Source organism: Lagenorhynchus albirostris, chromosome 11 (assembly GCF_949774975.1).
Source record: "Lagenorhynchus albirostris chromosome 11, mLagAlb1.1, whole genome shotgun sequence".
NCBI lineage: Eukaryota > Metazoa > Chordata > Mammalia > Artiodactyla > Delphinidae > Lagenorhynchus > Lagenorhynchus albirostris.
Window position 1 is genome coordinate 84,381,574 of NC_083105.1, and position 26,174 is coordinate 84,407,747.

General features: G+C 40.8%; 1 protein-coding gene and 1 pseudogene across 8 annotated transcripts in view; one reads left to right on the forward strand and one right to left on the reverse strand.

The window, feature by feature from the left end:
* BCAT1 (branched chain amino acid transaminase 1) overlaps window positions 1-26,174 on the forward strand; it is a 179,139-nt gene that overhangs the window by 34,258 nt on the left and 118,707 nt on the right. For 5 of the 8 annotated variants that reach the window (XM_060165297.1, XM_060165296.1, XM_060165298.1 and 2 more), the window contains 5 exons: window positions 2,183-2,325; window positions 8,450-8,535; window positions 11,165-11,305; window positions 15,051-15,125; window positions 23,480-23,521. In XM_060165297.1, the coding sequence (XP_060021280.1) occupies window positions 2,183-2,325; window positions 8,450-8,535; window positions 11,165-11,305; window positions 15,051-15,125; window positions 23,480-23,521 (487 nt within the window). Of the gene's footprint in view, window positions 1-2,182; window positions 2,326-8,449; window positions 8,536-11,164; window positions 11,306-15,050; window positions 15,126-23,479; window positions 23,522-26,174 lie in introns of those variants that run through there. The other 3 variants (XM_060165300.1, XM_060165302.1, XM_060165295.1) reach the window with 2 other exon arrangements.
* LOC132529206 (MARCKS-related protein-like) lies at window positions 19,003-19,702 on the reverse strand (annotated as a pseudogene).

Below are 26,174 nucleotides of genomic sequence, written 5' to 3' on the forward strand. Positions count from 1 at the left end.
CTTTTCCTTTGAAGGCTGGTGATTATGGACACAGTAGACCCAGGCTTACGTCATAGCACACAAGCTGCTGCTACTCTCAAAGGGAGAAAATACATCTTTCAGGTTTCATACATGAAAATGAATGGTGAATGAAATCAAATAAGAACTTGTGAGCAGCTTAGTTACTTGCCCACCCTTTTGTTCAGTCGTGGCAGGACAAGATGCTATGATTGTCAACCCAAGCAGAATGACTTGGCTCCGTGGGAAGAGCCAAAGAGAATATAGTGGGAAGAGTACGTGTGCAGATGAGAATGGCACGTAGCCACTATGATATATGGCTTTTGTGCTTACCTTACACTTTGACTTAGACAATACTATAGTTTTTAATCTCACCCAGGTGTAAAAGATATCATTAAAAGGCCTAGGTGGGTATTTTGTAGAAGGTAACATTAATGCTTTGTAGCAGTTATTGTTATATGTTTGATTATTTCTGTGTACTTCTGGGGGTTCATGGTCCGAGGTGGGCCTAGGGTTTATTTCCTATGCCTAATTGTCATGGCAGTTCTTCTCAAACTTGTTTGCTACTATCCTCTGAAAGCCAAGGAAAGTGAATTATATAACCAGGGGCATAGAAAGGCAAGCAAGCATCACATTTATTTGAGGACTCTCATGTTTTATCTAAAACATTGATTCATATTTTGTATTATACTCCATAATTTTCCCATTTAAGTTTAATAAAAGATAAATTTTTGTTTTTGTTTTTTTGCTGTACGCGGGCCTCTCACTGCTGTGGCCTCTCCCGTTGCGGAGCACAGGCTCCGGACGCGCAGGCTCAGCGGCCATGACTCACGGGCCCAGCCGCTCCGCAGCATGTGGGATCTTCCCGGACCGGGGCACGAACCCGTGTCCCCTGCATCGGCAGGCGGACTCTCAACCACTGCGCCACCAGGGAAGCCCAATAAAAGATAAATTTAAATATTACTTCCTTTTCTCCTAAAGCAACATAAAATTGGAGAACTCGTTAATGAAGACAGTGAGAGCTAGGCATCGTTATGAATGAATCTACCCATGCCAAATGAAACTTTTTTTTAACATCTTTTTTTTTTTTTTAACATCTTTATTGGAGTATAATTGCTTTACAATGGTGTGTTAGTTTCTGCTTTATAACAAAGTGAATCAGTTATACATATACATATGTTCCCATATCTCTTCCCTCTTGCATCTCCCTCCTTCCCACCCTCCAAATGAAATTTTAAGGTATAAAGAACATTAATATTTCTGTTTAGTTTAGAATTCAATTCTCCTTCCAAATGATTTTTGGAAATATATCTTCTTAAAAAAAGTCAATTCCAAGATATTTCAATTTCTTATCTCTGTAGTTTGAGTTTATTCTCCACGGGCCGTGTGTGTGTGTGTGTGTGTGTGTGTGTGTGTGTGTGTGTGTGTGTGTTAAATGTCAATTGTATCTTACACTCTGATTCACAGAGGAAAGTGTTCCCCTAACAAGTTTACTTAAACTTCTCCTAGGAGTCAGGTAACGAATGAATGAATGAATGAATAAACTACTAAACTACATTGTCATTCCAGGAAGATATGCCATGTTCCTTTGATTTTGAGTAATCCAAGGTGAATAGTGCTGGTTGAGAAAAACAGACTTTTGGAATACTTTTTGGTTAAAATCAGGATTTTTAACATCTTGCCTCACCTTTTAGGGAATTTAGACCTTGGACATTAGGCGTTTCTTGGTTATACTGAAAGGTCTCAGAGCACAGGGTTGGTGTTCTGCTAATTAATAGCTGTAACTTGATAGTAGTTACTTCTCTAAGCCTCAGTTTCTCATCTGAACCATGGAAATAATGATCGTGGCTAACTCACAGTGTTGGTGTGGGGTTTAAATGAAATGTAAAATTGATTGGTATGTGAAAAAAATAAGTTTTTAAGTGTTTCTAACTTGTCTGTTTACCTGTGTTTAACTTTTCAAGTTAGAATTCCATGATTTTTCTTTGCTCTCTCTTTCTCAAATGAGTGCAATTAGACCATTTAGGTTCTCTAATGGGTTTCCTTTAATATTATGCAGTTAACTAGAGAGTATATGTTACTAAAAACATAGTACACTGACTACATCCACACGTGAATTAAAGACTTAGTGGGAGGTAGGAGCTGAAGTATAGTCATAATCAGTATGTTTCCTCTTTCTTAAAAGGAATTACGGCTCATCTCTCTTTGCCCAATGTGAAGCAATGGATAACGCGTGTCAGCAGGTTCTGTGGCTCTATGGAGAGGATCATCAGATAACTGAAGTTGGAACAATGAATCTTTTTCTTTACTGGATAAATGAAGATGGAGGTAATCCACTCAGATTTCAGCTCTTGGCTCTTTTTGAGTCATTTTCAGTACTGGAAAGAAAAGAACTAGAACCTTAGAACAAGAGAATAAGTAACACGCTTGCAAAATCTAAGAAATTCTGTGCTTTTGCTGTCCAAGTAAACATGAGTTTAAGTTTACAGCATTTATAAAGCTTTTGAGTTTTATTTTTGTTTTTTGGCTTTAGATGTACTTACTACTGAGATGTCAACTGAAGGAATTTATTTATTAATTTATTTTTGGCTGTGTTGGGTCTTCGTTGCTGTGTGCGGGCTTTCTGTAGTTGCGGTGAGCGGGGGCTACTCTTCGTTGCGGTGAGCGGGCCTCTCATTGCGGTGGCTTCTCCTGCTGCAGAGCACAGCCTCTAGGCGTGCGGGCCTCAGCAGTTGTGGCACGTGGGCTCAGTAGCTGTGGCTCGCAGGCTCTAGAGCGCAGGCTCATTAGTTGTGGCACACGGGCTTAGTTGCTCCGAGGCATGTGGGATCTTCCCGGACCAGGGCTCGAACCCGTGTCGCCTGCATTGGCAGGCAGGTTCTTAACCACTGCGCCGCCAGGTAAGTCTCAACTGAAGGAATTTAAATCTCCACAATTTGAAGATATGCTGCCTTATCCCCTTTACCATCTTATCATTTTTCCTATCTGAAATCCCTTGCATTTGGAGATGGGTCTCGGATCAATTCAGTGGTTATTTACCATATACTATGTATAAAATGCTGTAGTAATAAACACAGTCTACTGTTTCTACTGATACGAAATTGAGTGTACTCTCTTGTTGTAATTCATTGAACAATCATTGCCCTTTCTGCTTTTTTTTTTTTTGCGGTACGCGGGCCTCTCACTGCTGTGGCCTCTCCCGTTGCGGAGCACAGGCTCCGGACGCGCAGGCTCAGCGGCCATGGCTCACGGGCCCAGCCGCTAGTGGCTTGTGGGATCTTCCCGGACTGGGGCACGAACCCGTGCCCTTCCTGCATATTTTGACAATACATTAGAAACCTTGCATATTTACTCTGGAGCTCAGTTTGAATGAAGAACACTATTTTTAAGGACAGATCAATCTATTTGGGTATTGTTTTTAGACTCTGGTTTATTTGAGACTATTAATACATGTTACTATAAAAATCAGTACTTCTTTGTTACCTTTAATATCCTGAATGCTCACTTTATCCCTCTTTGCGATTATTTTTTTTAATTGGTTGGCAGAGACCACAGCAGTTCGGTGATGTTTTGGCAAAGTCTATGGTATTAAATTAAATGGTATTTTTCCCAATAATGGAGGGAAAAATACATATATGTGCATTTATTTTCATTAGAATTTTAATAGTCAAAAAATTTAAAAACATTTTTAGGCCTGTTTACATTCTTTAGGCTGTTCATTTCACAGTACTGAGTGCTGAGACTAGAAATGTAAAATAAGTTTCTAAATACTTGTGAAGTCTCGGGATTGGTTTTAATTCAAATAGTAAATGAAAGTTTAATTTTAAAGCAGCTATAGTAGCCTCTGTTGCTCTTTTGTTATTTGGCTACAAATAGAGGAAAATGGTGATTCAAATGTGACTTCAGATCTAATTTGAGCATTACTTGCAGAGTTATAAGATGAGCCTTATATTTCAGTCAGAGTTAGAATAAACAGAAGGTGTAGTGAGTACACCGTGTCCTGGGGTTGACCATTGGTAATCCTTAGCATATGAAAAGCCAGGTATAGGTCATGCTCATTCTTCCATACCTGCTGTTTGTACTTGACACTCTTGAAAAACAAAATTTGTACTGGAATATTTGTGATTTTTAAATTTGAGTTATTTCATATGACCTGTATCAAAAGCCGTGCTTGGGGGCTTCCCTGGTGGCGCAGTGGTTGACAGTCCGCCTGCCGATGCAGGGGACACGGGTTCGTGCCCCGGTCCGGGAGGATCCCGCATGCCGCGGAGCGGCTGGGTCCGTGAGCCATGGCCGCTGAGCCTGCGCGTCCGGAGCCTGTGCTCTGCAACGGGAGAGGCCACAACAGTGAGAGGCCCGCGTACCGCAAAAAAAAAAAAAAAAAAAAAGCCGTGCTTGAAAGTTGACAGCCAGTGTTGGACAGGCAGTATTACTTAGGAGATAATAAATTGATTCAACTCATTCTTTCCACTTGCCCACTGCCATCCCCACCCCCCAGAAAACCCACACAACCCCAAACAAAACCAGTTACATCATACAGAAGTGGCACCATCCTTATTTATGGATGGGAGATGTCAGGATTTAAGCACAGTCTGAATCAGAGCTACATGATTTAACCAGAAACACCAGAAACTGTCCTGGTGAAAAATGACCCGTTATGCAAACAGTAATCATGAACCGCTTGCACCATGGCTTTTAAAAGTCAGAGGAGAAATGAATGAATTTCTCTCTGGCTCTTATAAAATATACAAGACCTTAAGAGTTACTCTTCAGGTTATGGTTGCCTGAGATAACTTTAGTTTTAATGTGAAGATCCTCCGTCAATTTGAGGCTGTTCACCTGCCAGATGAGATAAAATTTGAAGGAGGGAGAAAGGAAATGGAATAAATGTTTGAACAGTACTCTGAGAAGTAAGTAGAAAGTCAGGAATAACCTTTGGGCTTAAAAAAAAAAAAAGACACTGAAGCAACTCCCGTAACTTTGATTTATACCACGTGGCTTTAGGAAAATACAAAGAATAATGTGTTGAAAATCAGAAAGATATTGATTTTCCTCCCCCCCTCCCCAACTTTACCAAAAGCAGAGTTCTTCCCATGAGCACCCACTCTCACTGCTCCTTTGGGACAAGGTGGCTGCCACAGGGCTGTGCACTATTTTGTGGCACTTGGCCTGAAACTCATGTGGTTTTTTGTTTTGTTTGTCTTTGTTTTTGTTTTTGGAGCAGAGAAAGGTTTATTGCAAGGCCGTGCAAGGAGGTGAGATGGCTCATGCCCTGAAAAGCCTCGAGCTCTTATTTTTGCTTTTAAATTGAAGTATAGCTGATTTACAATGTTGTGTTAGTTTCAGGTGTACAACAAAGTGATTCAGTTGTATATACATATATGTGTGTGTGTGTGTGTGTGTATGTGTGTGTGTGTATATATATTCTTTTTCAGATTCTTTCTCCTTATAGGTTATTACAGAATACTGAGTATAGTTCCTTGGGCTATACAGTAGTAGGTCCTTGTTGGTTATCTATTCATGTGGGTTTTGATTCCAGTAACAGCAGCCCTGGTTGTAAGATCGCACGGCCCCGTATTCTCCTTTTTTATTCCGTTGATGAGTAATTTAACACACACACTTGCTATTCACTGTTGAGAAAACAGTTTTATCTTGTACCACACACTGGAGCTACCTTGAGAGTAAGACTCAGTTGTTGTGGTTGAGTTCACAGTTGGTTTTGGGAGGCATTTACACCGCCTCTGCTTGGAGCACTCTTCCTGCATGGCTGCTTGCCCCCTCCTTCAAGTCTTTGCCGCATACCCCATTCTCAGAAAGGCTTTCCCTGGATTCCTTAATACAAATCTTAAACTCTCTCCCCCAGCACTCCCCATCGCCTTCCCCATTTTTTGCCTCCATCATCTGACATACAATTTAATATAATTGTTTGCCTCTGCTTGTTAGAAAGTAAGCAAGGAGTTATATCGGTTTGGTTCACTGCTGTATCCCTAGTGCTTAGAACAGCCAACGGCACTGATACTGATAGACACTCAGTGTATATTGTTGAACGAATGAAGAATTGTGCTGATGGTGTTTGAGGTATTCCTGGTTCCCATTAGTGCTTGAATTTGGGAAGTCACAGATGAATCCAGCTGTTATTGCTTCTAAATCCTTCATCTCCCCAAAATGATTTCTCTGTCAAGAAAAAGCTTCATTCGTAGGCTCTCTTTTCCTCCTGTTGAGCAATCTGGAGCCCGTTTTGGCTCTTGTAAGCATGTTTGTGGTTGCAGAGGAAAATGAATATTTCTCACCCAAATGTTGTCATGTCATCATCTCTGTCTGGCAACCAGAGAAGCAGATGTTCTGTTCCTTGACCTCAAGCTAGTGGTTACAGTTTTGGGTGTTAAATATATTTCACAAAACTGCATTTGCACATGAGGGGCCGCTGTTTTCATTTAACTTTATGCCGTCTTAGAGCTCAGCGAGTATTAGGAATGGTCCCGTTTGGGAACGCTAGAAGTGTTTGTCTATATGTGTGCAGTGTGTATGCATACGTGTACACACATATAGATCTATACATTTATACATCCAGCGAGCTTGCTATTGCAAAACACATGTTTATTTTGAGACAAACACTTCTAAACAAGACAAAAAGTAGCCCTAAGAACAAATTTTCTTCTTTTGAGAAGTGATTTTCAGCAGATAATTTTTAGAAACAAAATTCAAAGAAATCATACTGCTGTATCCTAGCAAAAAGGATTATTCATTTATTTTCTTATTCAAAAACATTTATTACATACCACTCAGGGCCAGGCACATTGCTGAGGGGACACAGGAATGAACAGAAGAGTTTTGGTCTTCCAGAGAGCTGGGTTGTCGAGGATGTCTGATGTGGCCACAGTGGAGTGGGTGAGCCCAGACCACAGTTTACGAAAGAAAGGGCGGTGGCCACAGTGTTGGGAGACTTAGGCTCTGGTCCCGACTGGTCCCCAGTGTCACCAACCTTGGCAAGTCACTTATGTTTTTAGGGCCTCAGTTTATCCTTCTATAAAATAAGGAGTGCACTAGGTGATTTCTAAAGTCTTTTTTGCCTGCATCAAATGGCTTTGGAGCTCAAAGACTGATTTCTACACTGCTTTAGCTACCCAGTGATCCTTCCCAGCATCCCTTGTGAATTCCTCTGCAGACACATGATGGGCAACCCATCATCTGTTACAAGGCTCAACGTGTATATAAAGCGATGGTTGAAGGTTTGAATTTCTCACTAGATTCAGCTTCCTGGGTGCCAGAGGTGAGGAGGAGGGCGGATGTTGAGTACCAGAGGCATCCTTCTGTAAGGAGGCTTTGTGGCTGGCGGACCACACTGACTCCTGCAGACAGGTCATAATGCCAGCCCTCGCCACGGTTGGGAGTGTCTGCGGTCATTCTCAGAGTAGACCAGTGTCTGGGCCTTGGGTCTGTGAGTCACCCGTGGAGTGTTATTTTGGTTTTTTTGGATTTCTTTTTTCCTTCTTTTTTTTTTTTAATTTATTTATTTAGTTTTGGCTGCATTGGGTCTTGTTGCTGCGTGCAGGCTTTCTCTAGTTGTGGCGAGCGGGGGCTACTCTTTGTTGTGGTGCGCAGGTTTCTCACTGCCGTGGCTTCTCTTGTTGCGGAGCACGGGCTCTAGGCTTGCGGGCTCAGTAGTTGTGATTTGCAGGCTCTAGAGCGCAGGCTCAGTAGTTGTGGCTCACGGGCTTAGTTGCTCTGCGGCATGTGAGATCTTCCCGGACCAGGGCTCGAACCCGTGTCCCCTACATTGACAGGCGGATTCTTAACCACTGCGCCACCAGGGAAGCCCCTTCTTTCTTTATTATTTCTTTGTTAGCCATATACATGCCTGAGCCCACTCTGAGCCCATTACATCTGAATCTCAGAGGGTGGAGTCAACATCTCCATATTTGATGTGGATACTTCACCAGGCTTGAAAATCACTCTGGATAGACTTGTCAAAGGCCAGTGTGGGAGCAGTGATGGCCTGAGTGGGCACGGACACCTCGTAGGGCTGGGTTTCTCCACAGTATTCATAGAAGGTTTGGTAATGCCCAGTGTTTCTGAGTAAGGGTCTATCTACATTATCCTAATTACTAACCAGCTTTAATCCACTGAGGTAAATTTTGACTTTGGAATGTTCCCCTTAAGAGTATTTTATAACTCTTAATGTTTGTTAGTGGGAAGCCATCTCATTTTTCACAGGTTAAGGATAAATTGAAGATGGTAGGATGACTGATTTCCTTTCTTCTTCCCTTTTTTTTTAAAAAACATAAGGATCTACCTGAAGTACGAGTTGATTTGGAAAATTTGACAATGCAGAACAGTGACCTCCTTTTCTTGTTTATCACCAGCAAAATTGCAAGAAACTTTTTTTTTAAATGGCTATTGATAAAAGGCATGGCTAATAAAGTTTGAAATGATTCCAATTTCTAATTGACAGAGGAAGAACTGGCAACTCCTCCGCTAGATGGCATCATTCTTCCAGGAGTGACAAGGCAGAGCATCCTGGACCTGGCACACAAGTGGGTGGGTGCCTTTGACATGAGCCCCTTTTATAAGCATGGAACAAAAAGTAATCCAAAAAAGTCCAGCTTAGTATTGAAATAATATCCTGTAGTTCCAACCAATGCTGTCTAATCTTTAAATCTTAACTTGAGTGAAAAGAACTCTTCTAGAAGGACTGTCTTGGAGAGACTATCAAGTAAGCATTGTTTGTAGGGAGGGCAGGCAGAAACCAGTTCAGCAGGTCGTCCTAGTGCAGAAGTATTCTAGTGCTAGTCTCAGGCTTTATACCAGGTGTCTCCTACCGACTCATCTGGTTTATCCTCCGAGGGCTTCCTTTTCGCCAGCCTTTAACTTTTCAAGTCTGAGTGTGTTGTTTCCAAATGGCAGTGGTACGTAGTCCTTCCCTTCCTCTGTTTATTCCAGTGTAACCGTGCTAGAAGTTAAAGAATTTTACTGACATATAAATGCTTACTAACATGACAGTATTAGTTTCGCGGTCTTCTTTCTCCCTCCTTCCTGCCCCCTGTCCTCCCAAATTCACATACATGCTTATTTTAACATCTAAACATTCAAGCAAATGTAAAGTTGTTTTCAGTAGCCTTTCTGATTCAAGTGACACAGGCACGTGTGTTAAACCATTCGGTATTGGAAGTGACTTAGCATATTCAAGATGAATATTGAATGAGTTGATTAATCTGGCAAAGGTTCCTGGATGGAACTTTTGACCCATGTATTGAAATGGTCTCCAAGGGACAAGAAAAGGCTTTGAGCAGACTGTGGTGAAACAGTGCTAATAGGACAAATGTTTAGAAACACACACGTCTACGAGAGTACAGTTTCTCTGGAAAAGGCTTTGGAAATAGAGAAAACGTGCTATAAATAATTCTCAAAATCCTGAAGTAGACAAGACCCAACTGCCGCATGCTGGCTGGCGCATTGGGCATGACATTTACAAACTGTTGGTATAATTTCAAACAGCTTGCCCTGTCCTAATTGTGTTTTCAATTGGAAAGATGTATTTTCCAAGCTCAGTGATTTTTGTTTTATTAAAGAAAAAAATCAACCAAGTACAGAAGGTTTGATGAGAAGTTCCAAGTGGAAATTCCCCCACGCTAATGATTTGCTAGCGTGAAAAATAGGTTATTATAGAGGAAGTTTCTTCCTGACTCCTTAGCTATAATTTATTTTTAAAACTGTGAGACACAAATGCCAAGAGGCCCGCGGGGGGTTACCACTGTTTGCCAGGTAGGGGAAATTGTCCAAAAATAAGTGAGGGTGAGCAGAGTAAAAAGAATTCTGTTTATGTACAAGAGATTTTTTTTTTTTTCTTTTCCACAACGCAGAACTCAGCTTGTTCTCACTTGGCTGATTTGCTGGAATTTATTTATTTATTTATTTGCCTTTGTACAACTTAATTGCAATCGCAGACTGAGATAGGTTGAAACTTACAAAAAGCCATATTTCTGTTGCAGGCATATTTCCCTACCCTTCCAAATATACTTACAGCATGATGCATTCTTCTTCTAATGTTTTGAATCTTTCCAAGGGCTGTGATTTCCATTTTTATCTATTGTGGATTTGTAGATTTTAAAAAATACTCTCATCTTATTTTAAAAAAATGGATTCATTCGTTGTTGCCCTGAATTCAAATAGCCTCCTGACAAGCTTTGAACTTTAACCACTAACATAGGAGAATGAGAGTTAAACAGATTAAAGAATGAGTATTAAACAGATAGTTTAAACATAGCTTAAAAGCATCAGATTTTTTTTCCACTTCCTATCCTTGAGCAAATAAATAGTTCAGCTGAAGTCGATGAGCGGGTATACCAGTAATTCTATGATTAAACTCAACCTAATACAGCACCAGAGAGGAGGAAGAGGATTGCTGCTGTGAAGTCGACTGAATCAGTGAATTTAGGAAGAAAAAATATACAATGTAATTTCTCAAATAAAGTCCAAATACACTATGTTTTAAAGTAGTGAAATGTTTCAGATATTTAAATTCAGTCTCTGTTTCTACTCCATAAAAGAAACAGTAGAAAGAGGGCCACATTTGGAGCCAGTCATTATCAGACCTGAGTTCAAATCCAGTTTCTGCCATTTACTAGCTGTGTGGCCTTCAGGGTGTCACTCAGCCTCCTTGAACTTTAATTTCCTCATCTGTACAATGGGGAAGATATTACCCACCTTAAAAATTAGAGAACGTGGCATGTGGTGGATGCTCGATAAATGGTGGCTATCATTATTAATATTAGATAATAATATATTTTCTCTTATGATAAATAGGGTTTAGAATACACATTAAGTAGCACTTGGGGTGCATCAACTTGTGAGACTTTGGCCATCATAACAAATAAAAGGCAGAAAAGCAGGCATGTATTAAAACATACCATGTACTCTGTCATGCTGATCTTACATTTTCTATTCTCATCATCTCATTTAAAGATGCTGTGACCTTAGAGTAGGTTGCTTAGCATCTCAGTGTGTTTGTCAATAAGATGGTGTCGATCTCTCCAGCTTTCCCTCTAAGGACAATTATGACATTATCTGAGTTCAGTCAGAATGTAAAGTAGAATGGTCCATACCACCGGGCATTTTTTGTATGCCTTTTCCTTAAAAATATATTTATTTTTATTTCTATCCCAAACAGGGAGAATTTAAGGTGTCAGAGAGGTACCTCACCATGGACGACCTGAACACAGCCGTGGAGGAGAACCGCGTGAGGGAGATGTTTGGTTCTGGTACCGCCTGTGTTGTTTGCCCAGTTTCGAATATACTGTACAAGGGTGAGGTAAGACACTGTTTCTTCACTTCCTATCGTTTTCAAACATTTGCCTGTAATTTAATTCTTTAAATATGTGGACAAAGTGCTAGTTGGACCCAGGATGCGAAGGATTTTTTAAATAACTTAGCGTTCTGTTAACTGTGGCAGTTTGTCCCGATGAACTTGTGTTAGCAAATGACTTATTCATCTTTCCAGTGGTTTCCTGTAAACTCCAACAGTTTTGTCCTTCGTTATCATACCTGCCTTACATCAGTTTAGGGATTGGAGATGTACCAATAGACCTACACTCATTTCTTTCTATCATCTCACTAAGGAAGGTTTTACAACTAAGTGAAATTTCAGTCTCTGGTTTCCAAAAGTACTTCTGAACTACTGGAGTAGGAATAGCAAATTATTAAAGAAAACTCATTTGAATGATCACCTCCTACATTTTTCATCTTCATCATTATTAATTAGACCACTTCATAAAAAATTTTCATTGGGCAAACCTCATGGCATTTACTAAAATCTTTCAGAAGGAATTCAAGCATTTAGTTAGAAGAAATTTCCTCCTAGTAAATTAATCTTGTTTATATGTGCCGTACATCCATTTTCTTGTTAGTTTTTTTACTTTCCTCTTTACAACACAGCTCCAGTACTTATGATTAACATCGTCATCTAACTTCATAATTCAGAGGCATGTGGGCATTATTTTTATAATGTGAATGAATTGGCTTAAATTACTCATAATAAATACAAATTCTATTGTTATTTTGGGTTTTTGTGTTTTTTTGGCTGCATTGGGTCTTTGTTGCTGCGCGTGTGCTTTCTCTTTTTGCGGCGAGTGGGTTCTCATTGCAGTGGCTTCTCTTGTTAAAGAGCTCGGGCTCTAGGCCCGTGGGCTTCAGTAGCTGTGGCACACAGGCTCAGTAGCTGTGGCTCATGGGCTCTAGAGCACAGGCTCAGTGGTTGTGGTGCACGGGCTTAGCTGCTCCGTGGCATGGGATCTTCCCAGACCAGGGCTCAAACCTGTGTCCCCTGCATTGGCAGGCGGATTCTTAACCAGTGTGCCACCAGGGAAGTCCCTTCTATTGGTCTTTTTCCCTCCCACCCTCCCTATCTCACCCTTCTAGCTGGTCACAAAGCACCGAGCTGATCTCCCTGTGCTATGCAACTGCTTCCCACTAGCCATCCATTTTACATGCCACTGTCTCACTTCGTCCCAGCTTACCCTTCCCCCTCCCCGTGTCCTCAAGTCCATTCTCTAGTAGGTCTGCGTCTTTATTCCCGTCTTGCCCCTAGATTCTTCATGACCTTTTTTTTTTTTTTTTAAGATTCCATATATATGTGTTAGCATATGGTATTTGTTTTTCTCTTTCTGACTTACTTCACTCTGTAGGACAGACTCTAGGTCCATCCACCTAACTACAAGTAACTCGATTTCATTTCTTTTTATGGCTGAGTAATGTTCCATTGTATATATGTGCCACATCTTCTTTATCCATTCATCTGTCAGTGGACACTTAGGTTGCACCCATGTCCTGGCTTTTGTAAATAGTGTCTCAGTGAATATTGGGGTGCATGTGTCTTTTTGAATTATGGTTTTCTCTGGGTATATGCCCAGTAGTGGGATTGCTGTATCATAACGTAGGTCTATTCTTAGTTTTTTTAAGGAGCCTCTATACTGTTCTCCATAGTGGCGGTATCAATTTACATTCCCACAAACAGTGCAAGAGGGTTCCCTTTTCTCCACACCCTCTCCAGCATTTATTGTTTGTAGATTTTTTGATGATGGCCATTCTGACTGGTGTGAGGTGATACCTCAATGTAGTTTTGACTTGCATTTCTGTAGTGATTAGTGATGTTGAGCATCCTTTCATGTGTTTGTTGGCCATCTGTATATCTTCTTTGGAGAAATGTCTATTTAGGTCTTCTGCCCAGTTTTGGATTGGGTTCTTTGTCTTTCTGATGTTGAGCTGCATGAGCTGCTTGTATATTTTGGAGATTAATCCTTTGTCAATTGCTTCGTTTGCAAATATTTTCTCCCATTCTGAGGGTTGTCTTTTCATCTTGTTTATGGTTTCCTTTGCTGTGCAAAAGCTTTGAAGTTTCATTCGGTCCCATTTGTTTATTTTTGTTTTTATTTCCAGTTCTCTAGGAGCTGGGTCAAAAAGGATCTTGCTGTGATTTATGTCATAGAGTGTTCTGCCTATGTTTTCCTCTAAGAGTTTTAGAGTGTCTGGCCTTACATTTAGGTCTTTAATCCATTTTGAGTTTATTTTTGTGTATGGTGTTAGGGAGTGTTCTAATTTCATTCTTATACATGTAGCTGTCCAATTTTCTCAGCACCACTTATTAAAGAGGCTGTTTTTTCTCCATTGTATATTCTTGCCTCCTTTATCAAAGATAAGGTGACCATATGTGCATGGGTTTATCTCTATTCTATTGGGTTTTTTTTTTTTTTTTTTTTTTTTTTTTTTGCGGTACACGGGCCTCTCACTGTTGTGGCCTCTCCCGTTGCGGAGCACAGGCTCTGGACGCGCAGGCTCAGCGGCCATGGCTCATGGGCCCAGCCGCTTAGCGGCATGTGGGATCCTCCCGGACCAGGGCACAAACCCGTGTCCCCTGCACTGGCAGGTGGACTCTCAACCACTGTGCCACCATGGAAGCCCCTATTCTATAGGTTTTTAAATTCAACATTATAATTATTTTTTCCTCAGCTGGGTGGATTGATTTTTTTTTTTTCCTGCTAATTTTAATGGTGGTTGCTTCATTGCTTGAGATTTTCAAACTTGGCTCCTGACATAATTCCATCTACAGATTGATTTTTCAAGGGAGATGAATTATTCTATCATATATGAATGCTTATACTGATTATAAAGCTACTGTTTCACATTTTACTATGGTAGTATCTAGGTAATATATTATCAGTCCACTTTTTAAATGAACTAAAGTTGTCATTAGGTCAGATTTTTAAAGTCCAGTTATTACTTCTCCTCTAGAAGTAAGTTAGTAAAGTTTAATACATTTTTATGGTTTTGTTTTAGGTAGCCATTCAGAGCCAAAAGGCACATCGAATTATCCTATTACCCTAAAGGGCATAATAAGAAAAGTAAGAGTACGGACTCTCTACTAAAATCAAACTATCAAAAGCCTGCAAGCCAGCAAGGCATGAATGGGCGTGACTCAAAGTATAAATCAGGGCACATAAAATCTCTGTGCCCTGAATTTAACCATGCTGTCCAACTTCGTGGAATTTGTGGCCCCTGGAAGTCTGGCTTAGAACAGACAGATTTGGCAGCGCCTTTTGTGAAGATATGGACGTGCTTCAATTTATGTCCCTGAAATGACTTGCTTTAATTTGCGGCACACTGTCTTTTGAGGTCTCATTCCCTGCCAAGAGCGTTAGATGTGGAGATTAATCATTCATCCACATAGATTCTCAGGATGCTGGAAGACGTAGGGTTCTTTAAGTTTAGCCCCTATTCTAGGTACCCCTGCTTCTCATGGTTCCTCAAATCAGCCTGAAGACTGGCATATAAACCAGTTATGCCCTGAAATCAGTTGGTAGGAAACGAACAACCTATCACCAGCTAGTTCATTTTTATTCAAATTCAGAATAGAAAAGAGTCTTTGGCATAAGGAGTTAGCATCCATAATGAGGTTACCATAGTGCCATTCCTTATTTCGGTAAAATTGCTGAGTTTCTTACTTGTTGTTACTGTGTACATGAATATCCTCAAATGATTTTGTGTCTGGTTTTCTTTCATAGACTATACACATCCCAACTATGGAGAATGGGCCTAAGCTTGCAAGCCGCATCTTGGACAAATTGACTGATATTCAGGTAAGGGCTTCTATTTTTAAAATGCTGTCTTTTTTTCATTCAAAGCCTAGAACCAAATCATACTTCAGTGGAGAGAAGAGAGTAAGTGCTACCATCTGAGGTCAACAAATTAAATTTAAGGAAGATGTTCCCAATAGTATGTGTGGACATGAGCAAAGCAGAAATGAGAAAAAAGATACACAGTTTAAAAAAAAAAAAAAGGAAGGAAAGAAGGGGGAATAAATATATATATAGTCAGGGACTCAATTACTTAACATTTTTAAAAAGTATATAAATTTTGATAACACTTAAAAATCTCATGAAAAGTATAACAGACTTCTTAAAAAAGAAAAGACTTTAAAGTAGAAGAAAGCACAGAAAAAAACTAATATTACCTGTGATTACATCACAGATAAAATCACTTAACTTTTGATATCTCAACTTTCAGTATTTTATAAGCACTCAGTGTATTTTTAGATAGATATTTTTCTGACAGTGGGATCGTACGTAATTTTAACCTTTTTTTCAATTAATAAATCATTTGCTTTTTCGTATCAATAAATTTTAAAATTCAACGTATAAAGTTTAATTAAATTCCACTATGTTGATATACCATAATTTTTAAAGAAATCTTATTGAACATTTAAATTGTTGGAAATTCTTTCACTATTGTAAACAGTGCATCCTTGATTTTTTCCTTAGGATAAATTCCTGGGATTGTAATTATCAGGTCAAACAGTGTGCACACCTATTTTTTAATACTGCTAACTTTGTTTTGCCTATTTTTTCTGAGCAACAATTTACAGTAATGTCATCAGGCAGTTAAGCATCTTTCTAGGTAGACATATCATATACCAGGTAAACCTGGGTCACCTATAAAAGATATTGTTCTAAAGTTTGCTGAGCCCGGATGCCATCGTTGCCAGTCAGTGAAAATACCTGAGGGAGCTGAGATTCATATTGAAATGTGAAATAAAGTTTGATAGCTTGGGTGACATCAAATGGTGTGGGGTCTTAAAAAGTAAGCAAAAATGTAAAGTTGGTTGGGAAAGCAGCAGGTCCCTACAGAGAACTTTGGATGAAAATGCTATTTTTTGAAGACTTAGCCACTTTTATGCAAAATTTATAGCATTAAAAGAAAAGAATTATTGTGCTTTTAGAACCAATGAGTTGTCTTACACTCTTCAGTAGAAGTGTTCTATAGGAATTTTCTGTAAGCTAAATAAAGGAATATCTTAACATTGAAGACTTAAAATTTATTCAGAGTTGGTTTCTGCATAGAACCAATCCAAAGTAATTCGAAGAAATTTAATAAAAATTTCTGCATGGATGGCTCATGTATTTTTATTTTTAGAGTTGTCTGGGTAAGATTACAGAAGCCAGGAATGTAGGTGAGGGAAGTGAATGCTTTTGATTCATTCATTCAACAGATACATAGTATTGAGCACAGACTGTATGCCAGAGGCAGTTGCAGGTGCTGGTGATAGAGAAGTGGAAAAAGTGACCGAAAAACTGGAGAGGTCAAAGCACGCTGATACAGACGAAAGACAAATTTATTCAATTTAAATGTGAGACCATATCAAAAGGTTTAAAAATAAAAGTTATATATGAAGCAGAAAATGAGAAGAAATAGACCATTTTCCTCTTACCTGTGTATATGCTCTATCTAACTTGGTGCTTGTGGCCAAGAAGTTAATATTCTAGGTAGTAAAGTATAAATGGTAGTAACACTAAAAACTAATGATACGTTCAGAGCTCCACACTGAACAAAGAAACAAGGGGATACATGAGATAATACAAGGATTCTGAATTAAACTGCAAACCAGAAGCACCAAATCTGCTCCAAATTGTTAAGTAACAAAGGACCATCCATTTGGAATCTAAGACCACCTCTTTCTTCTTCTTCAATTATTTTGTGCCTGTGGGCATGGAACGTACAGTTTCAAAATTACTCTCTTACAAGCTGGCAAATTGGTGCTGTCAGCCAAGCTACTAAATTGTCTGTTTCTCTCCAAGAAAAATAATTGAAGTGTAATTATTGAGGAAAAAGCGTAGAATTGCATCATGTTTTACATTTGATCTCTTTGACATTGCGTGGAAACGTGGTGTTTCCTCCAAAGTGCTCTGGTGAATTGAAGAAGAGAACAACAATAACCAAGAAACCTCAAGGTTCCTACAGTGTGACCTAGAGGGGAAGATACCTTCTTAACCACAGATCTGATTTTTATTTGACTTGTGTACTTCTGTATACAAGTAAGAACCTCTGAGGTTGAGTGTTCATCCCATTTGGCTAATTATCCACATAGTTCCCTGGATCTTACATTGCCCTACAAATACCTCTTAGGAGGGGGACATTTCAGATGACAGGATTCTTTTGTTTTTGTTTTAAATAAGTTTGTTTGTTTGTTTATTTTTGGTTGTTTTGGGTCTTCGTTGCTGCACTTGGGCTTTCCTTAGTTGCGGCGAGCCGGGGGCTACTCTTCATTGTGGTGCACAGGCTTCTCATTGCGGTGGCTTCTCTTCTTGTGGAGCACAGGCTCTAGGCGCGGGGGCTTCAGTAGTTGTGGCACGCGGGCTCTAGAGCGCAGGCTCAGTAGTTGTGGCAGACGGGCTTAGTTGCTCTGCGGCATGTGGGATCTTCCTGGACCAGGGCTCGAACCTGTGTCCCCTGCATTGGCAGGCAGATTCTTAACCACTGCGCCACCAGGGAAGTCCTGTTTTTCTTTTTATTTCTTCCTTTTTTTTTAAATGCAAAAAAGAAAAACACTACTGTGTTCATACTTAACCAAACTTGAACTTGGAGAACATCTCCACATTGCCCATGTTTCCCCTCTCTCCCATTGCTCTTTGCTATTCCAGTTACCATCATCTTCACCTTTGCCGCTGCCATTAGGGGTCTTCTCTGTCGTCCACTATGCTCTGCTCTCTGCTGCTTCCTTTCTGCCTTTCTGTATCTTCTACAGTTTTCCCACTTGATTAGGTGTTGGTTATCCTTCGAGACACATCTCCTTTAGGAATCTTTTCAGTCTCTTGAACAGCGTCCCTTTCCCCCAGTACAAACACATATTCACCCACTTAAGTGCTGCTTCATCCTCCAGCTTCCATGGCCCCTGGAATGATCACATATGACCGTTTTTTTTTTTTTAATGGGATGACATTTATTCCTTTTCCAAATGTTACAGTAAAACCAGGTGGAAGAGAATGGTTTTAGCAGTTAGGGAAAAAAAAATTACAAATTTGGGGTTTGGCCATTAAGTTATTTACAACAATGGGAGGGGGAAGAAAAAAGACAAGAAGTTGTTTCACATCACGTACCTCCCCTCGACCCCAAAGCTTAATACTTGTTTACCAAGTCAAAAAAGAGACACAGTTGATTCACAAGCTGGAGGTCTGAACTCGAGTAAGACATTTATGAAAACCTACACAGGGGCAGTGTCCTCCCCAGCCCAGGGGCCACTAGGCACAACACGAGACTAAAAACTCAACAGGGGAAGGCTGGCCACTCAGGGTTTGGGAGTATAGCCACCCCTACGTGGGGCTCAGGGATTTGGGGAATAAACAACACCTACTTGGAAAAGAATTGGGGAAGAAAACCAGCAACTGCCTTCTGCATGGGTGGGGACAGGGAAGGAGGCAGGGACAGGGGCAGGAGCATTTCACATCACTAACCCAACTTGGGAAACTGCAAGGGACCATCTTCAACTGGCCTTAAGGGGAAGACCAGCTGGATGATGGGAGAATCCACAGGAGGGAGAAGAGGAAAGGGAACGTGGTGAGGGGGCAACAGCCCCTTCCTTTCTGGGCACAGGAAGGCAGCCAGGGCACCAGGTCCAGGCAGTGACCACAAGGACAGCGCAGTTTTCTGCAGCGTAGAGATCACCCACCTGCCCTCACCCGGCTACTCATTCAGCCCGCCCGCTGGTGTAGGGCCCCCAGCGGTGGATGGCTGTGCACCCGGGCCCTGCACCAGCCTCTCCTCTGTGGCCTGGGGCTCCTGGCTCTCGGGTGGCGGCAGCCTTCCCTCCCTGGGCGGTGCCTCCCTCGCCGCAGTCACCGACCCCCCTGCTCCTGCCCTTCCTCTGTGGGTGACGATGCAGACGGATGCCCCCTGCCCCCTCCCTCCGATTTCTCTTGAAGGCCAGGCCGCTCAATTTGAAAGGTTTCTTGAAAGATATTTCTTCTTCTTGGGGGTCTCCTTGGGCGGGACCTCCCCCTTGGCCTCAGCGCCCTGGCTAGGGGGGTGCCGGCTCCATGGCATCGCCAGTGGCCCCGGCTGCCTCCTCTGTTCCGTTCACGCGGGGCGACTCCCTTCACCTTTGGGGGGTGAGTCTGCATGGCTTTTCGCGTGGCCGTCCTCCGGTCCGCTGACCTGAGCGGTGTGGAGGGGGGTGGGAAGCGCCGGCTGCCTCCTCTCCGGTCACGTCGCCGCGGGGAGCCTTGGAGCTCTGGCTGCCCGTGAGCTGCCCGGGGCTCGAGCCGCAGTGGATCTTATCGATCGGTCCGGGTGGGCCTGACCAGCAGGAGGGATGGCGCCTGAGGGGGAGGGTTGGCGGAGGAGACCGAGCTGCAGCTCCGCTCTGCGCCAGGATGCCCCACATATGACCTTTATATTATGTTCTAATTAGTCACACACTTATCTTTGTTCTGTGGTTGTCTGAGGGTGGGCATTGTTTTATTCTCTTTTGGTAAACCTAGTATTAGGTACAGGGCCTGGGCCATAGTACACACTCACTAATGTTTCTTAAATAAAGGAATGAATGGGTGATTGACACACCAAGCAAGTACTAAAGAGTAAAAATGTGTTGCCTTTTGCATATTAACACATTCTGAGAAGAGATGGGAGGAAGGTCTTGAATAACAGTCAAATTATTTTTCAAAAAAACCTTCAGAGAATCTGATTTAGGTCTTTTCAAAGTGAGATACACATCAACTGCTGTCAAGATCAGATAAAAGCTGGAAGCCGGGTCTTCAGTATCCGGGTAGCATGTTTGACTAACTAGCAGTGCTGCTGTTACCATTTCAGAAAGTGGGAGGAGTGATTGCCAAGACCCAGAGGTGTACATCTTCAACAGTTTAAAATAAGGGAAGCTGAATGGGATAGAAGCAGGATCTGTGTTGATTGCACGTCACCAGATAGAATTTCAAAAATCTGTTTTCCCACCAGTGGCTACAACTTCGTAAGAATAAACAGCCATTAGTTGTTACTGGATTTTTCTTGTTTTCAGTGGAACAACTTGATGACTTCAGTTCTGGAAGTTAAGAGTCCCACCCCTTTCGTGTGCAGACTTGGTAAACATTCCAGATTGCCTTGATGGCTCAGTCCCTTGACCAGCTTCCCAGCCCCTCCTTGTTCCCTAATCCATACTCTCCCCTTGTTACGGGATCACAGAACGTTGCATGGCCATCGAGTACGGTTTAGAACCAGGATGGCGAAGTGCTACCTGGTGAGCAGTGCTGGTTATATTTTTTTGGACCTTGTGGAGAGTAAGTACCTGATGTGAAGATTCACCTTTTATGTTGCTAAGAATTTTCTGCTGAATGTAGAAAGTATTTTAGCGAAGGCCTTGTAAAATTTGCCATACATGCATTGAATGCAAATAATAAGCTTGTCGTTAGTCATGTTTTAGTTCAGTGTTCTAACTGGAATTGATGAAAAGATAAAAATTCTGCGCATCCCACTGAGCCTTCCAGGTGGACTCAAAGTACCATCCTACAGGCTCGATTTGATTTGCTGTGTTGCAAACATTAAAGGTGTGGGACTGCCACTGTGGTTGTGTTAACGACACTGCCAGTGGTATACGGACAGCCTGGCTCATGCAGATGAGTGTTTTCTTGCCCCTGCTTCTCTGGACACCTCTTGAGGAAAAATTTCTATCCCTGCTAAAATCTGTCGTCTCTACTCTGAATTATTTTGCCTTGGAAAATTAAATGACATTATCCATCATTGAAATGAAAGGTGATTGTTAACCACCTAGGTCTAGACATTATGAATTACCTGTATTATCACATCTCTTGGACACATCTCGGAATGCTGTGATTTTACATAAAAGCATAAATTATAGGATGAGAGAGATAAACCTTAACACATATTCTGCAGGTTCATAGAATTACACAGCCTATGACTGTCATTGTATTGAAAATTGATCTTGACTGTTTTTAAAACTAAAACAACTAATTGAAAGCAAATTCACTTCAACTGGTGAGATTCAAGATGAAATTATAGTGGTCATGAATCAAGTTTTGTAACAAGATCTGCTAAAATGTCAGTATGCTGATGCCCAATTATTATTAATGACTAAAGTGTCTGATGTATTAATGGGAATCCACATAAGGAAAATAAAACATATATTTTGCTCTTACCCCTAAGTTGTGTCGCCACCATCTATAAATCAGGCAGAATTCGGGAATGTTTTATCCAGGGTTCATTAATCAACAGAGTCAACAGTGGGGGGCCACCGTCTTTAGGCAACCCTTTCTGATATGGATTAAGCAAGTCACTTATAGTCATTGGGCTTCCTTCATTCTCCTTTTCATGTAAACCAGAAGGTTGTAGGTGGACCCATTCCTGGCTTCCAGTTTTTTTTTTTACCAATTTGATAGATTCTGTTCTCCGAGGTCTCTTTTTATTATTTTTTTAAATTAATTAATTAATTTGGTTGTGCCGGATCTTTAGTTGCGGCAGGCAGGCTCCTTAGTTGCAGCTCTTGGGCTCCTTAGCTGTGGCATACGTAATGTTAGTCGTGGCATGCATGTGGGATCTAGTTCCCTGACCAGGGATCGAACCCAGGCCCCCTGCATTGGGTGCACGGAGTCTTAACCACTGCACCACCAGGGAAGTCCCCTCTGAGGTCTTCAAAGTTCTTTAAGAGGCACCCAGCACATGGACATTGTGATGTAGAAGGAATAGCATTGCATCGAGGCAGAACTGGGCTGTGATTAAGAGCTTCCTAGAAGAGAATAGACTTGTGGTTGCCAAGGGGGGCAGTGGGGTGGGGGAGGGATGGATTGGGAGTTTGGGGTTAGCAAATGCAAACTATTATATATAGAATGGATAAACAACAAGGTCCTACTGTATAGCACAGGGAACTATATTCAGTATCCTGTGATGTACTGCTATATTTATTTATTTTTATTTATTTGTTTTTGGCTGTGTTGGGTCTTCATTGCTGTGGCGATCAGGGGCTACTCTTTGTTGCGGTGTGCAGGCTTCTCATCGCAGTGGCTTCTCTTGTTGTGGAGCATGGGCTCTAGGCACGTGGGCTTCAGTAGTTGTGGCACGTGGGCTCAGTAGTTGTGTCATGCAGGCTCTAGAGCGCAGGCTCAGTAGCTGTGGCGCACAGGCTTAGTTGCTCCGCAGCATGTGGGATCTTCCCGGACCAGGGCTCGAACCTGTGTCCCCTGCATTGGCGGGCAGATTCTTAACCACTGTGCCACCAGGGAAGCCCCTGTACTGCTATATTTAAAATGGGTAATCAACAAAGACCTACTGTACAGCACAGGGAACTCTGCTCAATGTTATGGGGCAGCCTGGATGGGAGGAGGGTTTGGGGGAGAATGGATACATGTATATGTGGCCGAGTCCCTTTGCTGTGCACCTGAAATTATCACAACATTGTTAATCGGCTATACTCCAATATAAAATAAAAAGTTTTAAAAAATCCTGTGATAAACCATAATGGAAAAGAATATGAAAAAGAATATATATATATGTATAATTGAATCATTATGCTGTACCACAGAAATTAACACAATATTGTAAATCAACTTTACTTCAATACTTTTTTTTTTTTTTTTTTTAAGAGTTTCATTGAGCCTCAGTGTCCTTAAATGAGAAGCTGGGCTTGAGTTCATTGCTCTTCACACTTGATTTTTAAGCCATAGAAATTTTCTACAAATGAAACCTTTCCTGGAATCCCACTATATAAAACCAGTAGAAGTGGAATTGCTCTGAAGTGAAATCCAGAGCCCCACTTATGTGGCTCATCCCCTGCATGCCAGATGGTCATTAATGTTCTTTCCAGTTCAGGAATTCTATTGTTTGTGTTCATGTCAACTCAAGTTATATTAGTACTAAAGAGGCAATTCATGTGGAAGGGGGACATGATCTGAGACGCTAAATACAGAATGGCAATGCAAAGGCATATGTAAGGGACCTATACCAGCTATACATCGAGCTCCACAGTAATTATAAAATTTGTGATTCTTTCCAGGTATTTGTTTACACATAGTCTTATTTTCAATGTGAATATGCTTTTAATGTTCAAAACAGAAGTGAACCTTTTGTACAACGTTGGTTATATCATTACGTTTATTTATAAGCTGCCCCTGCGCTGTGAGTTTTTACACTGAAACATGTTTTCTTGCTTTTGTTGTAGTACGGAAGAGAAGAGAGTGATTGGACAATCACAGTATCCTGAATGGAAAAGAACAGGCTATCATTTGTGTGTTCTTGGGACAGACTGTTGCATTTGAATTATGAGAAATTTCTTTGGCCACCTGTTTTTAGTTGTGCATAACGTAGTTTGTATTATCAGTGTTTCCAGGGCGATTGTTTCCTCGTGCCAGAGAAGATGAATTGCAGTCATCCAGTGGTAGTTTATAAACTCGCTCCTAGAAGCTTACCTTACCTTCTCTAGAAAGATGAGAATGGAAGCCATCTAAGCGTAGAATTTTCCTCCATAACCTGAGTGCTTCCCTTGGTACTTCAGTCAGATAAAAAAGTGTTTATTCTTTAGCATAAGTTACATTCTGCTCCTCAACCAAGTGAGTGTTTTTGTGTTTGTAAAGCTGATCTGAGTAAATTTCATAGGTACCATTTCCTGCCACACATCTTCATCCTCAGAAAGTGTTTGTTGTTGTTGTTGTTTTTAAATCAAGACTTTGAGAAACTGGATTTCCTCCCCTCATATTTCTTTCCAGGTCCCCTAAGTCCGTCTTAGGGAAAATCTCTCCCTCCTTCCTGATGTCCCGGTCTGCGCCAGGCTCTCCTGGTGCATCAGCAAGGCCCACCCCTGCCCTTTCCACATTGTGTTGTAATCAGCAGTCAGGCTTCACTACAAGACTGAGGGTCTTGTGCCTTATAGATCTTTGCATTCCCCTGCCTGTCACATAACAAGGAATGAATGAACATGTACCTTCTATAGAAGTGTACCTTCTTTGTTTCTATATTGTGAAACCTCTTTATTAGAATTTGTGATCGATTCTGACTTTGTCTGTATTTACCTCATTCAGCAGTTCACATGTGCATGAATATAAACAGAACTGGTGGCACTTAAAATGATAATGATTAACTTATTTTATTTTTAATTAACAATTTTCATATTGTCTTTATTTGAAGACTGTCTTGGAATTAAAGTAATAGCTCTAGAGAGATCGTGATACCGTACCAACCAAATGGAAATGATATAGGTTTCGTGTTAAACACATAAATGTTGTGATAAATACAAAATAGATCATATTTAGTTTTTTGGTAGAAAGCAAAGAGGTATATACTCTGGATTTTATACTCTGGTTTTATAGGTGCTCATTTCTGTGGAATGGGGATTGGATAAGCACATGGTTAGGGTACAGGGAGAGTGATTATAGATGATATTTTCCTTGTTTAGGAGCCATGAGTTAAAATTGTATCCTGGTTTATCTAGGGGAAAGTCAAATCTTGATAGAAAACATTTACCCTTGGAAGGTCAACTCTCAGACATTATATTTTGGTTTCCTTTAGTCCTAATAACTTTCATCTTGCTGATCATATTTCATCCTCTTTTCAGAGCAAGGAAAAAAATTCTAAAAGTTTTGCCGTGCTGGAAAATTTTCCTTAAGGCATTTAGCAGCACATAGCAAATGGGGCTTTGATTCTTTTCCAAGACTTTTGGCCATAGAATCTTTTTAGATAGGAACGGTAAAATGAAAATGAGGGAAGTATAAGATGAAAAGGAATGGTAAAAATGTCTTTTAGGGGGCTTTAAATTGGCGATCTGAAATCTTGGGAGAGTCTGTTCTTTTTAGGTAGGGCTGAAGTGCTTTAACTATGCTCTGCACAAGTTTGTTCACCAAGTAGCATTCTGAGAGTATACATTTGCCTTGGCCAAATCCTGGGACCTTATTTTCAATATTGTAGGCTAGAAATGACTTAAGGTAATCCTAACCTGTCAAGTAGCCCATGATAACCAGACTCAACATTCCTATGAGAAATGGAAATCATCTATTTGCCACAAATACATTTTATACTTTGCATCTCTGAATTAGTATGGCGAGACATGTTCGTTGTAAGAGTTCGAGAACAATATGTCTTGACATTATGTCTGTGTGATTTCTTTCATCAGACCTTAAGAGCATTTTAAGCCCTTTCTACCAGACTCTGTGAAGATGAAGGATATACATTTAGAGAAACAAGGTCTCCTAAAACAGAGGACACAATCTGCCATTCTCATTTAAGTAATAAGACAGGAAATTGACCTTGACACTAACTTGTTAAATAGATTTAAAGGGAACATCTGCACATCTCTTTTCCTTGTGCACTATTTGTTTAATTGCAGTGGATTAATACAGCAAGAGTGGCACATTATAACTAGGCAATTATCCATTCTTCAAGACTTAGTTATCGCAACACTAATTGATCATTTAAGGCGTAAGATAGGCTAGCATTAGGAACATGTGAGGCTAATCTGCTCAAAAAGATCAACAAATTAATATTGTTGCTGATATTTGCATAATTGGCTGCAATTAGTTAATGTTTAATTGGGTTGATCAAATGGGATTCAGCAGTTCACATGTGCATGAATATAAACAGAACTGGTGGCACTTAAAATGATAATGATTAACTTATTTTGCGTGTTCTCTTCCTTCCACTTTTTTTTCAGTTTTTACACTTCAGACCAAGTTCATCAGCCTTTTTCAAAACACATCAGTAGAAACCAAGATTTTAAAACGAAGCTTTCAGGCATTAGACAAAACCTGAGCATTTCCTAAAGCTTTAGGAATTTTCTTTGTTACAGTCATTTATCAAGGCTTCAACTCATGATACACCAAAAGAAGAGTCCATTTCAGGGATGTGTATCGTGCTCCCCAGAACCT